Source organism: Scardinius erythrophthalmus, assembly GCF_964197995.2.
Source record: "Scardinius erythrophthalmus genome assembly, chromosome: 17".
NCBI classification, from domain to species: domain Eukaryota; kingdom Metazoa; phylum Chordata; class Actinopteri; order Cypriniformes; family Leuciscidae; genus Scardinius; species Scardinius erythrophthalmus.
Window position 1 is genome coordinate 16,686,169 of NC_138237.1, and position 17,242 is coordinate 16,703,410.

The following is a 17,242-nucleotide window of genomic DNA, read 5'->3' on the forward strand; positions in this document are numbered from 1 at the left end:
AAGTGTTAATTTCTTTCTTTCAATAATAATGAAAAAAATCTTGCTGCCCCCAAACTTTTGAACAGTAGTGTATGTTTTGAGCTCTCACATTTCTGAGTGGTAAAGCGGAGGCATAGCATTTTTAATAATATTTGCCTACTGGGATTTGATTAGATCAGAGGAACATCACAGAAATTACTCTTAGGAACATCAGAGAAATTACGCCTATTATTATATACTTGTATATCAGTGGGGTCTCTCTCCAAAAGTCCAACTCCAATTGATACTTTGCACGTGACGTCAGTTGTACTGGCTGGCGGGCAAGAACGTCATTCTCTAGCAACGAAAAGCAGTAAACTAATCAAGGACCTTGCCAGGACGTTGCCAGTTTTAATATACAAAAGTTGGTGTTTTGAGGTGTACACGACATGCCAGATAGTTGTTGTGCGATTGGATGCACTAACCGCGTTGGTTGCCCGCCAGATATCACGTGACTGCAAAGTATCAATATCATGGTGGTGAGTTTTGCACTACTCGCATGTACTTCAGAATAATGTATAAATCAATCTAGATATTTTTTTCCTTTTAACTTTTGGGTAAATATGCATCCTTTTCATGCAGAGAGAGCATCTGACTGCAACAGTTCGACTAGACTAATAGTGTCTCTGATGCTGTTATGAAAGATTGCTAAACTTGGCAGGCAGCTCATTAATAGTCTCTGAAGTCGTGATATTTTTTTGCCTTACCATCTGTGGTGTTTTCTTTTCTTTTCCCTCTCTTTTTCTTAAAGCTCTCCTTCCTGTCAATAATGTCGTTTAGCGCTCTGAAAGTGATTTGTCCCGGGGACATTCATTCAGTGGTTTAATACTGACTAAGCAAGAAAAACTGAGTACCAGACCAGGACGTGACAAGATTTCACTCCCGGATCATTTTGCCATCGTCAAGAATTGTTGTCCCCATCTCTCATGCCATGCTTTAGATTGTAACAAAGTGAAATTTATGATATCCATTAAACACGCTCTATAACTCGGGTCATTTAGTCTTTCTCCGGGGTTGGGATTGATTTGCGCCAGTCAACAGTCTGACACCAAAAGGGCATTTAGAACTGTTTTTCTGGGGTGACTAGCCACCTTCTCCTCTACGCAGGGTCCAGAATTAACACTTGCCAAACACTAAATACAAATTCCTAAATAAAAAATGCACGTTAGTGATCGATAATTTTAATAGGAAATGGAATATTGCAAGGTTTAAGTTGGCCTGTTAAAATGATAATTACTCCTTGCTGGTTTAAAATGTTCTATTTGTTGTGGTATTGTGAACTAGCAATTAACCCATTAATTACTCATTAATATAAATGTATACAACCACAAAATGTATAATTGCGGAAAGAACATTTAACATATTAATAAGTATTTTTTATAAGTTGGTTTTATAAGTGTTGTTTATAAGATGATGTATTATCATGAATTAACAAAGTAATCAAATTTAACCTTGCTGTTTAATGTTACCTGTGGTTCAAATAAAAGGCATAGTCTACTAAAGAAAACATTTGACATGGCTTGTTTGTACCAGATTTTCCCCCAGTTTTTTTTTACTTTACTATTTTTTCTCCAAATTTTCTTTGTTGTGACACATTTGTGGAATATTCCTTATTTAACCACAAAAACAAATGTATGAGGAACAAAATCCTAATGTATCATTGTGTTTTTGTCACAGTTTTACAGAGTGACAGTATATAATCTATAAATTGAATTAACATTTTAACATAACATAAAAAAAATTAGTTTAGAGGTTATGTGTGAGCAGGATCCATGATCAAAATGCTAACAAATCCGTTTGTCATTAATATACAAGGGAAACACTTAATAGTTCCACTGTCGTGGATAGAAATATATATTGTTTATAAAAACTATGCAAAATACAGTTTCATGCACAGTAAGAATATTTATGGCCTACCATTGGCAAAATCATAATTGTCGACTATGAGTGTTTGTTTTTGTGTTTTGTGCGCTGCGCGCCATTAGGATCTCTCTGTAGGGGGGACATCAGGCTTGGAGATTGGCCGCCCTCTCGGTGAGAAAATGCAACTGATGGCCTGCCGAGCACATGAAGCTTCCAGGCATGCCTTTTTCGGTTTTATTACCATCCTTCCCTTTTGTATGCGACGGCCACAAAACGCCAAACAAGCCCTACTCAAAGCATTTTGTTTTAGTCATTTTGTTGTTCAGCCCATATGTCATGATATCCATCTCTCCACAACATTTTCACATGCCTTTCTGCTGCTTTTTCTGCTCCCTCCCTCTTTCGCCCTGTCTTTTTGCATCCTCCCCCCCTTATTCCTCACTGCTCTTGTCTCCACAAGCCTCTGTGTAGAGAGCTAGAGAGCGAGAGCAAGCACATGTGGGGGTGGGGAGGAATCACAGCTGAATTAGTTGGTTCTCTCCGATTGGTTGAGAGGCTGGGTATTGTGGGTAGGGGGGAGAGAGCGGGGCGGGTGACATTTGTTTATTACATATTTCCCCCCTTCTCTTATCTTGTGTTATCACGGCAACAGCTCCTCCTATACAAACATAAAATTGACAGCGGAGGGGAAGTATCGGGCTCACTGTATACAAGGGGAGGGGTGTGTGTGTTTGTATATATGCATGTGTGTGTGTGTGTGTGCTGTCTGTCTGCCTGAGAAAGAGAGCCATTTAATTTGTGGAGTGAGCAGGGATATGCGTCAGTTCGTCCACCGTATCCTAGACACTGCCGATGCCGTGTCCACAATCTGCTCAACGTCACGGTTTCATCAGGCAAAGAGGGGTTGGCGCTCGGCGACGCCACCACCAGAAGAGAGAGACAGGCAGAGAACGAGAGAAAAGCAAGGCAGCATTGGTGCACTGATGCCTGTGCGCGTGTGTGTTTGAGTTGTCTGTGTGGGGCTGCCGGCGGTCCGCTGCTCCTTAGTTACTCTGGCTTCTTGCTGCTGCTGTACGTCCTTCATCCTGTTTGCCTCTGACACCATGATTTTTTGTAATCACTTAGGTGAATACAAGAAGGACGAACTCTTGGAAGCTGCGAGGTGAGTACATGCCTTCTCAACCTGTCCTCATGTCATTTCCCACTCTCTCATGATTCCGTTCTCTTCCTCCCTCCCTTGCTTTTTCCATAGACACTATTTTTCTTTTGTCTGTGCACATGGATATGAATTAAGGCATGTGTCGGAGAAGGTGCCGTCAGGACCGGGAATGTCTCAGTCAATGGATGCATTTAATACGTACATGTGATGGCCTGGAGGAGCCCACTTCCTACACAGAGGACAGCCTGAGAGTTTCCATTTAGCTGCATGCCATGGGCAGAATGCTTTATTCCATGTGGTGAATTCTGTTTTAATTGGTTTCCGAGTGCTGCAGGTGAAACCAGAGGAGAAGGATGCGAAAGAGACAACTTCACATGCTACCTGTTGTCTGGGGAAACTCCATTTCACCAAACACCTGATTGTCACCATAGGACACCTAGCCATGGAAAAACAAGACTGCCTTTTGAAACACGTGACAAGTAGGCAATCCCAGCAGTCACCACCTTTTCGTTACAGAGAAAAGATGTTCCTTTTCATACTCTGGTCTACATCTCCATTGGCCTTACCCCCCTTTTTATACCCCTGCCTTCAGGCACAGCCCACAGCATGGATACAAATCAGGACTCTTGTTTTTTAATGATCAAGAGAGAAAGGAACTACAAAGACCTTGTAATTCTCTCCAACATTAGGAAGAAAGTGATAGGAACACGTGATCACAGGGGGCTTCATTGTTGTGGAATTAGGTTGATCTCTGCCCCACCCCTTTAAGGATGGCACAAGTAACGCAATAAATTGAGAATCATTTTTAGAGACTTGCAGAATGGAAGGTGGGCAATGCAGATAGACAACTATTTGCAAGAAAGTCGGGTTTGACTTATGGCCTGTGCTCTTCTTAGAAGTAATCTCCCGAAGACCAGGATGCATCTGCAAACGCATCAAGAAGATTGATGACACCCTCCCATTCCTCAGCCTCTCTTTCCAGTTGTAATCTCACAGCCAGTCCTATTTTGCCATGTTGGTGGTGGGGTGTGCATTTAAATGAAGGAACTTATGTTGTTGTTCATTTAAGCCAGTTATCTGCAGTTACTGGCAGGAGTATCCCAGATTAACTGGGGAGAAACAAACTCCGCTTATTATGCAAGGTTCTGGCAAGGCTTGTCCTGTAGTAAAGTCTCGGACTCAAGTCTGCTATTGTCATAGAGTAGTTTTTGCATGCCTGCAAGACCCTGACAGTTTCCAAAGATGGAACACTCGACGTCGACATGTTCCAGCACAGGAGCACAACCACATTGTTTGGCAGCTAATATATCTCCTTGCCATTGTTCATCTTTTGATTAGTGTGGGATCAGGCCCATCTCTAGCCACAGATGGCATGAGGTTTTGGTCATAGCCATGGCAGGCCTATCAAATTCAGCACTGTGTTGTAGCTCGTGGTGCTGGCGAAACATAAATGCCGTTGGCAGGTGCTGATGATTCAAACATCTCCAGGCCACGGCTCACTCCAGTTACAGCAGGAACTTTATAGGATATCCGCAAGTGCCACTCCTGTGCATATGATACATTTAAATTGAAGGTACCCTGTCGGTTTCTTCTTTATGTTCCATAAAGTAAATTACCAATAGATGCTGTTTGTCTTACATCCTCCTTTCTTGACTTTGACTTTTATTCCCCCATCTCTCCTTTTATCCTTTACTCCTTCACTCCTTATCTTCTCTTTGAAATTCACTGTTAGCTTATTCTTTTATATTGTTCCCCAATGTTCTTTAAAAACTGCTGCTTTGCTTCAGGAGCGGAAATGAAGAGAAGCTCATGGCCCTGCTTACGCCGTTAAACGTCAACTGCCACGCCAGTGATGGTCGTAAGGTAAGAACATTTACTGCATCATTAACGTTTGACCACTGTTTTTGAATACTCCATAGAACTGTTAATATTCTCCTTCCAACAAACTTCCAAAACCGAGTCAAGGTAGATGCCATATTTTATTTTACATGAATGAAAACAAGCTGATTTTTTAAGCTGATTTCATTCATAAGCATCAGGAAAGTCGGTTCACACACAGTGTCTTTCAGCAGAGTTAACTAGTCTAGTCTCAGTCAACTTCTGTCCATGGTTATTATAGTTTTCAAATTTTAATTTTAGTTTTATTTTCTTCAGCATTCACTTATTGTTAGATTTTTTTTTCCCCTAGTTTCACTATTTTAGGTTTTGTTTATATAGTTTAAAAAGAACACCTAAGAATACTTTCTGTAAGTAGTTTTGCAGTCATGAAAATTTATTTTAGTTCAGATTGAGTTTTTCGAGTTATATTAGTTTATATATTTTATTTCTGTTAACAATTTTTTTTAGATTTTGTTGTATTTTCACTAGTGACACTAACACTGCTTCCATCCTATTGGAAATTATAGTTCCAACCAAAATACAATTGTTTCAAGTCGACTGGTTAGACCATTGCCTTCATATGAATATTTAATTAAATATGGTGTCTTCCATGACTAAGCTTCATTGTGAAAATGCAGCATTTTTCACTTCACCTTGCATTCATTGGGTTAATTTTGCAGTTGAAAATAAGTTTTATCATCAAATTAAAAGTAAAAGTGAATGCTGAGGGTTAGGTTTAAAACTGAAGCCAAGAAGCATCACTCTTATTTAATTGGTTCATATATAATCAAGTAGATAACTCAAGTAATTTATGTGGAACTGTCATTTAATTAGACTAGTTTTTGCTGCTGTTGTTGTGCATGAGTGTTGCATTGGTTCCAAGATTAAAGCAAACCCTCAGGTTTTTACGAAGATATACTGCAGTTTACTTGCAAGAGTACTAGCCTGCAATTCACTCTTTGTGTGTAACATGAGCTTTAAATTGAGTTTTTGGGAACACTTTATTTTACAGTGTCCTTGTTTCCATAGTAATAACTATAAATTATGCATAATTACAAGCAATTAAACTTAAACCAAACCCTCACCCTATAGTAAATACATGTAGTTAATTATTTTTACTCAGAGCTTAAATGTATTACACTGTATAGCACGGATGCCTTAAAATGGATATCTATTTTTTATCTATTTAAACAATACTTGACTGTGTACAATGACTTCTCCATCAATATTTGTCACTGAGGACAAGATCGGAACAGTGAAATGGTTGCAGAAGTGTCCTAATCTCTCAGAGATCAAGGGCTTGATTTAGAGGAATTACTCTCAGCCGCTTCTGCATGTAGTCCTCATGCGTATTTATTGAATATTGACTGATTTCCCAAGCGTGCTACCCAAAATGTTTTTTTCCCTGCTTTGGTAAACATTTTGAGAAGAGTCTGGCTGCAGACATGAACTCTTAGCTCATTTGCACTGTCTGTGACATCATTTCTGAAAACTGTTCCTTTTACAAGAATTTATGATTTATCACATAATGAGTCTTCTAATTCAACTCATTGCTGTCTATTTTGAATGTGACAATAATAATTTTAGATTGCTGATGCAGCTTATAAAAGCATTCTGAAGGATGCTGTGATGAGTTTTTTTTCTCAGGACTGGTCAGGATTAATCAATCATAGTTACTTGTGATTACAGGCTAAGACATTTTATTAAATAATTCTAAAGAAATTGCTTCATGAATTTCCTTTTGTATGTCAGGTACTAATCCTTTAAAGCATCAACATGATTTGACCTTTTTAATGAAAATTTTTATGTATTTATTTATTTTACGTCTGCAATGCTTAACAATAATACAATATAGTCTCAAGCATAATTCTAAATAGACCAACTACGGTTACATACATGATTATATATGACAGCATATGTTGCGTTTACTGACACGTATATATTGCGTTTCATCATGAGCATCTCAATTGAGATTACTTTTTCCCAGTTCCCCTGTAAAGAATGCAATTGATGTCCAGACATTTCCCGACTCGTGAACATTTTAATGCAGTGCAGCCCTGCACATTTTAAAACGGATATCCCAGTGCTGCTTACTGCCGTTTATTTTGCAAAATTTATGTCACAACATAAATTTTCTCCTTTTGATCAGAACATCGTCCATTTCACTGGACTAAACATCCTTCGGTTTTTTAAACTCCTTAGATTGAAATTCATCCCTGAGCTTGTTTAACAAGGTTTCTATTCATCTTAAAACAGGTGAGTGGAGTAAAGGCTCACTGAGCATGTGCCTGAGATTGGCTTTTATCGACCCAAGGGCCCATATCTTGCCTCTCTGTGTTAGCAGACCTCTAACAAAGTCTGATGCTCGTCCTCTTAGTTATTTGAGAGAGTGTTTCTATGCGAGATGCCGTCATTAGTAAAGGGATTATAGTATTTAGATGCATCTGATCTGTACCCTCTTGAATGAATCTCAAAGGATTCAACCCCCAATAGATTGGCATTGCATTTCGTGATTAATTGATTTTGGTTCATGATTTGGAAGAATTTTACAATCATCATGATAATGCTTATTCAAGCACAAAGAGCTGGTGTTTGCATTATGCCCGGGATAATCTTTAGCTCTTTTGGTCTTAATGAAAAAATGCACTTTCTGAGTCCATCTGCTTTAGTTGGCTGTTTTGCTCTCCCATACAGATTTATGGGTGTATGAAGATTAGTCTAAGGTAATGTTTATAGCAGCTTCTGCCTGAATCGCGAACATGCCACTCTCCTGCCTTTTGTTGCTTTCTTTGCCAACCCTTTTGTGCACTTGCTACTTTATTAGAAATAGAAAGACACCACAGGAAGAATAGAGCATAGCAGGTTGTCAAAGCCTAAATACTTTGTTTGATTTAATCAGAGGATACCTTCTTATGTAGATCCACAGACAGAGTTTTCCCTATTGTCTAGTTACCTCGTTTTATTCTTTATCTTCTCTGCTGTACAGTGAAGAGAGTCCTTGAGAGATTCTCGGAAGTGTGTTATTTAGAGCTCTGTCCCTTTAATTTCATAGCCAATTTCTTCCACCTGATACTCCAGTCTCAACCATGAAAAGTGATTTGACTTACAGTGACTGCCAGCACTGTTTAGAGACACAGCCTTCCTCCACAAAACTCATTCCATCCTGTAACTCTGAGCATATTTTGGCTGGACCTCCGCCAAACCCCCATATGGTTGAATTATGTATTCTGTGTTCAGACAGAAAAGCACTTCCTTGGTCTTCTGTCCACACATCTCTGCGCCAAACAGTGTTTTGTGGTTATACTCCATATTCTGTAACAACTGTGGGTGTATCGATTTAGATTTGCACGGTTTGGTTTGTATCACTGTTTCTATCGATAAATACTTCATATGTTTCAGCTAAGGGTGTTGCGGTTCAGGTCAATTTAAAGCAGTTCACTTTATAAACTTGATATTTTAGCACACCCAATACTGCCATGGTTGTCCACATTGTTATAAAATATAAAATTATTACATCTCAATATTGAAAGCGAAGGCTTTTTTCAGCAAATTAATTTTTGTCATATTTATGCATGAAATTAACAACATTAAACTGCAGTAATTCCCTACATAGTTTTTTTTTCATATATGTGGCTTGTGTCGTCAACAAAATAATTCTGAATATTTCAGTTACTTTTATTATTTTCTCTTTAGAGCTTATGTACAAAAAGTGATTCAGCAATCCAGAGAATTATGGTAAATGCTTTTAAGAATGGACACCTCGCAAATTCGTATTTGTATTTTCAGAGGTGGTGTCAGACATGAGACATGAGAGAAACTCTTGTTTTAATATAATATTAGGCAGCCTTTACTGCTATTTATTGCCTTTTCTCTTCCTACTACCCAACGCATAAATGTTTACAGCGAACACAAGATTTAGTAAATGCTTTGCCCACCTCTTGTTTCCAAAAGTGTGGGATGTTTGTGTTGATAACGTCGTCCTCAGCGCTACAATTTCGTTTTATAGAGCTTTTGTCACAGTTCCTTTAAGCTGCCCAACCAACCGAGCAGGTTTGATTCGTTTTTTTCTTTTACTAAGGATAGAATCATGGCCCTTGTGTTGTCTGTAAACGAAAACGCCATATGCTGGTGAGGAAGGTCCACCAGGTTCGCTGCAGCATATAGTCCGTTCTTATACTACATGGTGCTACACCACGGTTGACTTTGTGATGCATAATGCTTTGATATTCTGACTGGAGCATGAGAATACAGTAGACATCCTTCCCACTGAGCTTTAATTAGCCAATATATCTCCATTCAACATTATATCTTCCGCTCTACTCTGTTGCCAAATATGAGCAACTTTGTATTGATGACAGTGGCGTGATTTCACTTTCACCCGCTCTCCATTACAAGTGAACCACTTTTCATTTGGTAATTATATGTTTGCCTCAGTGGCCATCACGCTCTCAGCCCTGGATCATGTAACAGATGGCCTTGGGTCCTCAATTTATTGCTTGCTGTTTTCCACACACTTCACCTCTCTTGGGATTTTTGGTTATACAGGACATATCATTCATAAAATAATATTGAATTTGTTGTGTTTTTCCCTTCCCATGTTCCCAAGTAGAAAGCACACACATCTTGTATTGTATGGAATAAGGTTGCCACGACAGCAACATTTCATTAGTCGATACAAATACATCTGATTTTCTCGAAATGCCAATTTCGAGACGACAGCAATGTTTAATAGTGACTATTATAAAAATATGCACTGCTTTATTAAGTTATTACAGTTAAATATGTAAACCTTGCTTCATGTAATTATTAGGGCTGTCAAAATTGCTCAAAAATTACGTTTGAATATTCCCTCTAAAAAACACACGAATATTCGAACTATTCGAACATCTGGTTGCGCATTTTGTCAATGACGTACATTACGTCAATAACAGGACAAATTAATACAAAGAGACATAACTACTTGTATAGGTAGTTTATTTAAGTTTAAACATATTTGACAACGTATTACATACACAAAAACAAACAAGTAAATCCCCTAATGGCCAAGACCGCAGACCTCACTCACTCTTGCTCGCTCACTCGCAAGCACTCTTTCTCTCTCTCGCCCTCACCCGCTGCGTTCACACACCAAACGCGAATAGAGCGTCTGCTGGCGCGAGTGATTTCAATGTTAAGTCAATGTAAAGACGCGTTTACGCGCGTCTGGAGGTCTTGTGGCGCGAATGAGGCGTCACGCTCTCCGAGCATCAAACTTTTGCTTTTGACGCGCAAATTCTAAATGTTTAAGAGTCCAACTAGACGCGAATCCGACATTGAACGCTCCGAGCGAGCTGTGCTGTGGTAAAAATTTAACTTTTCCTTGACATGAAACGGTAAATAATCAAACCAGTGGAAGCCTGCAGTGCATGAAACTGCTGTATCTAACCTACCTTATTCATGCTGCGCAATATCTATTTAGTCAGTACTCTTTAGTAATGTTTCTGTTTACCGTTAACGTTTCTTCCTGTTACCTGTCCCTGACCCCTCAGGCAGCGCGCCCACTCGCAAAGCTGACAGCCGCGCCTCTGCTAACGCGGGCGTTTTTCCACATTCGAATATTAATTTTCACATTCGAATTTCTGTTTTTTAAAACTATTCGAATATATATTCGAATTTAGAATATTCGTTGACAGCCCTAGTAATTATACAAGTAAATATATACAGCTCTCATGTTTTTTTGCATTTCTTTTCTTTTGCATTTCACTAAATTCAAATAATATTTTTAGCAATTAACTTTAGCAATTCATATCAGAATCTTTTATATATAAATCTTAATTTAAATCTGCCAAGTATTTGACCATTTACTTGTTTTCAAATTCATATTAATACCAAACTTTTGACATCCCTAAGGCCGTGTGTCCACCAAAGTGTTTTTAGCCAGTTGAAAAAGCAAGGTGCTCTCCTGAAAGCGCCTTGCTGTGGGCGCTTGAGAGGGCTTTGGCAGCGAAGCATTTTCTATTTTTATTTTTTTTCAGTTGAGATGCTTTGCTTGCTATGATCCAGAATATCTGCGTATATGTTACTAGTATCTCATTTCACAGATAGTTTGTTTCTGTATAGTTTCTGTACAAAAATGTCGATACAATGTCAAGTATTTGCTCTGGCTTTTGTTTTACATTTTTTTTTGTTCCGTTATTATTCTTGTAGTTAACGTTTGTTATTGTTGGTGGTCGGTTGGAGTGGTATTTGTCCCGCCCCTCCTCCACTGTGATTGGCACGCTGGGTCAAAAGTGACCGTGATGAGAGCTACATTTTACCCAAAGTTGAACATTCTTCAACTCTCGTGACCAGTAAAAAATGATGAGCGTTCAGTGTGAAATAGACACGAAGCGCCTCATCATGCTGCTGCCGTTTTAAACGCGGCGCTCCCATTGAAAACAATTGGAAAAATACGCTAGCCTGGGGAAAAAAACGCTTTGGTTGGACACACAGCCACAAGTATAAAGTAGAACTTAACAGGCAAATCTGAAACCTAATTGTAATGGGCTCTGCTTGGTTATTCTACCACATCTATTAAGTATAACAACATGAACCTAGAAACTTCTACCATTTCCAACATCTATCCTAATGAGAGGTGATGATGGGGTAGCATGCTAGCCTCTCCACTGGTTCAATCTCATTTCAGCCTTAAAAGACTGACATCTCTCTCAGCATCCTGCAAATTACCTTACATTCATCTTTCTCATGTATTGTTGTTGTTAGTTTTTTGATGTTGACCAATTTTAGAAGCTTCAAAGTTGTACCAACAGTGATATATTGAAAGCTCGTCTCTGATCCCATGCTGTGAAAATTAGGGCTTCCTGTTTTCTAATTTGAAGGGCTGTCTCATGTGCTGTGATTTCTTTTGCACTGCTAAATATATGCAGTAATGTGTGTTCGCTGTGCTTCACTGAATCAAGATCACTGCAAAATCAATGATTTTTTCAAATGTGAAAGCCAGCCTCATATCAGTGAGATTTAGTTGCAGTCTGACTGGTCTGTCCAGAGGGGATGTCAGTACATACACTGAGAAAAAAAAAAAAAAAAAAAAAATAGCCCTTATAATTTATAAGAAATTTACAGTAAAATTCAAATAACAGCACGAACCTAGAGGCTTCTTCTGCCGTTTATTCAATTCAAATAAAAGAAACACTGAAATAGTATATTCTTGTAAAACGTATTCCCATAAACTTTGAAAAATATATATTTTTTAAAACCATTAATAAGAATTGTCATCCTCATAGGTATAATTTTGTATTGTCTCTTCTGTATTTTTTGTTTAATCTTTGTTGGTTTGAGTGTAATACAAACCATATAAAATAAGGCTTATTTTTAAAGCTGTACTGTTTATTTCTCTGGGTTTTTTTTTTACCACTCGTCTCTGCTTACTGTGTGCAGATTTCTTCAGAGTGTTCTATTTTCAGTTTTTCCACAATGTCTTGTTGCGTAGGAGGTTAAGGTCTTGACGGTTCTGTTCTTCAACTTATTGCAGATTAAATAGGTTTCTCAAAATGGCAATCATCAAGCGTGTAGTAAGATTTACTGCCTCAATCCACTGTCTCTTGGTCATTTGTTGTTTATTGTTTATTTAAATTAGAGCTTTCAACAGATTAAAATAATTAATTTTAATTAAAGTCTTATCTTTAAATCTTATTAATGTAATTTATTTAATATTTTTGGTGTTATTACATTAATCCACAGCAATGCATCAGTGGCTTGCTTGCTTGTGATAGACATATTTTATTAATCTCTGTGTGTAATATTATATATTGGTAATATATTTAAAGGCAAAAATTAAAATTGTTATCATCTACAAACCTTAATGTGATGCAAAACCCATTATTTCTTTTATATCATCACTGTCGGGTGGAAACCTCATATCTCCAAAAAACACTACTTAAAAAAAAAACCACAGTGTTGTCAACGTTGATACTTTGATTTTATATATGGTCAGATACCAGCATGTGTAATTATTTTATTGAAGTTACAAGGTTTTTGACATGAGAATTTCTGAGATTTTCCAACATGCATGTTTTGTCCATTGTTAGAATGGCTGCATCTGAAGCAGTAAGTGCATTGCATTACGTTTTCTTCAACTTACAGGTTACAAAGTTTATTGTAGCTCCGTTTTTTCTTCTTTAATTTGGCCATAATATCATGTTATTAAAGACAAAGTGCCATGCAAAGGCAATTTAAGACAGTACTGGCTAAAACTTAACAACAAATGCACTCTTCTCAGCTCCGCAAATACTTAAATGATTAGCCTTAATGTATAGTGTTAAGGGGTGTAACTGTTCACAAAATTCACGGTTCGATACGATAAACTGGTGTCACGGTTCGGTACGTTTTCGATACAGCAAAAAGAAAGAAATGCCAGAGAATTTTTTTTGTTTATTTATTAAAACTAACATCAAAGTATGATAATTTTTTACTTTGAGCAAAAGGTTTATTTTATTTCAGATTAACATTTGAGGGCAGCAATTTTATTCATAATGTCGAAATAAAACCGACATACTTGAAAGCATTGCACTATTCCTGCCAAACTTCCATAGTTACAGTTAGTGTTACTACAGTAAATCCATGGTGAATGTTGCTGATCTGTGAACTTAAAGCCTATAACTGGTTAATTCATGGCACAATGTTTCTCCTGGTTTCCACGTCAGCGCTGTTTGATCCGTTAAAAACTGAGAAATTTGAATGTTTCTCACTAGATCTCGCAGCGATGTTATTACTTCAGTGGCGAATTCAAATGCTTTCTTTACTGGATCTCGTAGCGCTGTGTATTAACAGTGTCGCTTGATCAAGATCAGCTCACATTGGTCTGATATATTGGCTGCATTGGTCCAAACTGATAAACGGTCCGTGAAGCACAAAATAATGAGTAGTGCAGTTTCGTTCCGCTTTCATTACGTTTGCCATTTGATGTTGGGCAGCGTTGTGTTGGTCGTGTCAGCGAGACTGCTAACAAAATTTGGTCGCACCGGCAGGAAAACTGGTCCAACAAATCGTTTGATTTGTAATGCGTACCGAACCGAAAGCCTTGTACCGAACGGTTCAATGCGAATACGTGTATCGTTACACCCCTAATAGTGTTTCTTGAGTAAAAAACGCTGTACTTATCAATTACCAATTCTGCATTTACCCTTGGATTGCAAACAAGCAGATACAGTCAAAACAGGATGCAGCACTTCATTCGCGATAGAGGCGGGGTGGAGTTATGAGTTTACTGACAGTTGAAGGGTCCAATGGAGATAAGAGGTTCTGTCACAAGCTCTTTAGTATATTTCATTGGTTAAATATTAGCAAAACATTTATGGAAAAATATAAAAATGACAGAGATACGAGGTTTCCGCCTGACAGCGACGAAATGGAAGTAAGCATTTTGCAGAATGTCCAAGCTGCTTTATTTTGAAAAATGGAAGGTAATTAAAAAAAAATAAAGCACCATAAATGTACTATAATAATCCATTTAGTACTTAGTGCACTATATTTTATGTCTTCCTTCATGTTCCTTTTCTGTACAGTGAGAGAAAATGATGTACTGTAGGTTTAAACAACAAAGGTGAGTAAGTGTTCAGTATATTTAGGTGAAATATACCTTTGTTTTTCTTTGTGGCACTCTGGAGAAGTGCACTGCAATACAACAAATACTTGTCTAAATATCTACCTTTTTGAAAAATGTAGATTGATACACATTTTAAAATATATATATATTTTTTTATGTTGCCATTTTCTTTTGGTATTTGTAAGACTCCCTCAGATATCTACATCTTGTAACACAGCATTTTATTCTCTTCTGTCATATTTTCTGGCTGGCCGTGTTGTCTCAGCATTTCATGGCAGCTGTGACCCTGGAGGAGCTCCTGCTCAGTGAAGCGTTTGCGTGTTAAATGTACCCCCTTGAACTGCTTTGTATTCAGGTTGGGCCTCTGCCTGCCTCTCTCTTGCCTCCATGTGAGAAGCCGGCACGTGGTTGGCACTCTTATATTGCAATTTACCACAGCCTGCGAGGATTCAATGCCCTGCAGAGTCATGATGGTTTGAGGGAAGAAAAGTGGCTGTCCTGCGATTTAAAGACTTGAGAATGGAAATAGTGATCACCAGTTTTACTAGAGACTGTAGTATTTAGTAAAATTGAATTGAAACATTGGTGTCCTAAAGATCCATTGTACTTTAAACCCTGTATGTAGAAGAAAAAATACTTAAGACTGCGGACAGCAGGTGCAAGAGTTAGTAGGTGATAGTTAACTAGATGTGTGATTAAACGCTTGGCCTATTGAAACCAGAAGACAGTGTGAGCCCTACTGATTTGTCCATCACACTTTGAGACTCTCATCATTAGTCCTGAACCTCTCAATGCTGCAAGCATCTCTCTCTCACAGCGTGGCAGGGCCCAGAACAGTTCCCTGCTCCCTGTCAAGATCAGTCATCACGCTTTGACCAGGGGCACTGATGAAGAGGTCCCATCCCTATGGAGCAGCTGCTCTCCGCAACCAAAGATGTCATTTGCAACCATTAGAAGTCACACCAGTAACAGGGACAGTGTGGGTTTCCCCCATAGGCGTCTGGTGGTGGGTCAGGCATGGAAGCACATCTCATTCCCCTTCAGGGACACGTATAATCTCCTTATCACTTATCAACCATCCAGGGTGACTTGAGGGCACAGAGATGGTTGGTGTCTTGTGGCTTCTTTAAAGGGCTCATTTACTGGGCTGTGAAGGGGGTTAAGTCGCTTAAGGCAACAGTGGTTTGGCCCGGGGAGACAGAGAGGGAGTGTCAATGTGTGAAGGGAAGGAGTGCTTCACCGTAGTTGTAGCTGTCTGAACGATGGAAAAAGCAGAGTCATTAGTCTCCTGTCTGGAGAAGAGGTTGTCAGTGAAGACAGAGACACTGCTCATCACGATACGTTTAAGGGCACACTAAAAGCTGAGCTCCATCTTTGCTGAAAAAGCCCTCTTTGCGGTGGCACTTATTCATGACAAGGGCACTGAGTGGACAGGCTTTTCATCAAAATGTGAGAGAACATTCACACATTTAGCAGAATGACTGCTCCAATGAAAATTGAAAAATCAAGACCCTGTGGCACATTTTGAAGTGAATTTTTGATCTAATTTGTTTAAATTGATTAAAGCTAGATTTTAGGAGGAATTTTCCAGATACTAGGTTGTCATTTTCACACTTGATACAGTCAATCATAATTTGATTGTCTCTAATTCTCATCTGCTTTCACACTTAGTTGTTGTTCAACAGTATGTTTTTGCCATCAACGGGAGTACCTATGGAAGTGTGAAACGCTGCAAAATACAACAATTATTTGTTCACTTCTCAATTTAGTTCACTTTAGCCTCAAACTGAACTGGTTCACACTGATTTTAGGAAGAGTGAAAGTACTTTTGATATTCTTCAAAGTATTTTGTATTTCTTAGAATCCAGCTTTGTAGTTTGAAAAGAGGGTTGTCTGGAATGAAGTGTGGATCACTTCAGTTTCTGGTTAATGTGAACCCAAACCAGAAGTGAATTGCTGACTGTTGTTGTACAGCAATATACAGCTGCTTGGGGTAATGAAATGAAATGAAAATCCTGTCATCAATTGGAACACAAAAGAAGATATTTTGAAATACTGTTTTTGTCCATACAATCAAAGTCAGTGGGGTCATAACCATATTGGACCATCTTGACTTTCATTGTAAGGTCAAAAGACGGCTATGAAAAGATACATTTTTTTGGATAAACTACCCTTTTAGCAAAACTATCAAGTGAGAAAGCTACATAGACTCTGAACAGATAGTAGGTGGTATAGTTAGTAGAGTTTATGTTGTATTTTTTTACACTTGATACATTTAAGCCTACAGTTAGATGATCTTGTCTCGATTTGCGTTCACTATAACTACAAACCAAAGTGGTTAAAACTTCAGACTCCCTGTCTGAGCTAAATGGTCAGTTGAGTTTGGTTCCACACCAAATCTTCTAGGCGATGTCAGTTGGAAAAATGGTCTTGATTGGCTCCATTACCTGCTTGCGTTCTTTAATTTGCTTGTGTTCTCCTTTGACCTCTGAGAAATCAGTGTGAAATCAAACCAGAGATGAATGACTTGCCCTCACTCTTTTTCTTGAAGTGGAAAAGAATTTATCAGTGCCATGCTAGCTTTAGAGGATGACTCAGAACATGGATTGAAAGCTATGCTTGTGTGTGTGTGTGTGTGTGTGTGTGTGTGTGTTAGGGAATAGAAAGCGTACTCCAGAGTGTGTGATTTGCAACGGTCCAGGTTTGAAAATGATGGAGTTCTCTGAAGTGCAGGACGTTAT

At 38.4% G+C, this 17,242-nt stretch overlaps 1 protein-coding gene across 4 annotated transcripts in view; it reads left to right on the plus strand.

Annotated features, from left to right (window-relative positions):
- The window catches only part of tnksa (tankyrase, TRF1-interacting ankyrin-related ADP-ribose polymerase a), a 108,855-nt gene that overhangs the window by 38,378 nt on the left and 53,235 nt on the right, over positions 1–17,242 (plus strand). For 2 of the 4 annotated variants that reach the window (XM_081391749.1, XM_081391750.1), the window contains exons 4-6: positions 2,004–2,052; positions 3,007–3,043; positions 4,828–4,903. In XM_081391749.1, coding sequence (XP_081247875.1) covers positions 2,004–2,052; positions 3,007–3,043; positions 4,828–4,903 — 162 coding nt within the window. The remainder of the gene's footprint in view (positions 1–2,003; positions 2,053–3,006; positions 3,044–4,827; positions 4,904–17,242) is intronic. The other 2 variants (XM_081391747.1, XM_081391748.1) reach the window with 1 other exon arrangement.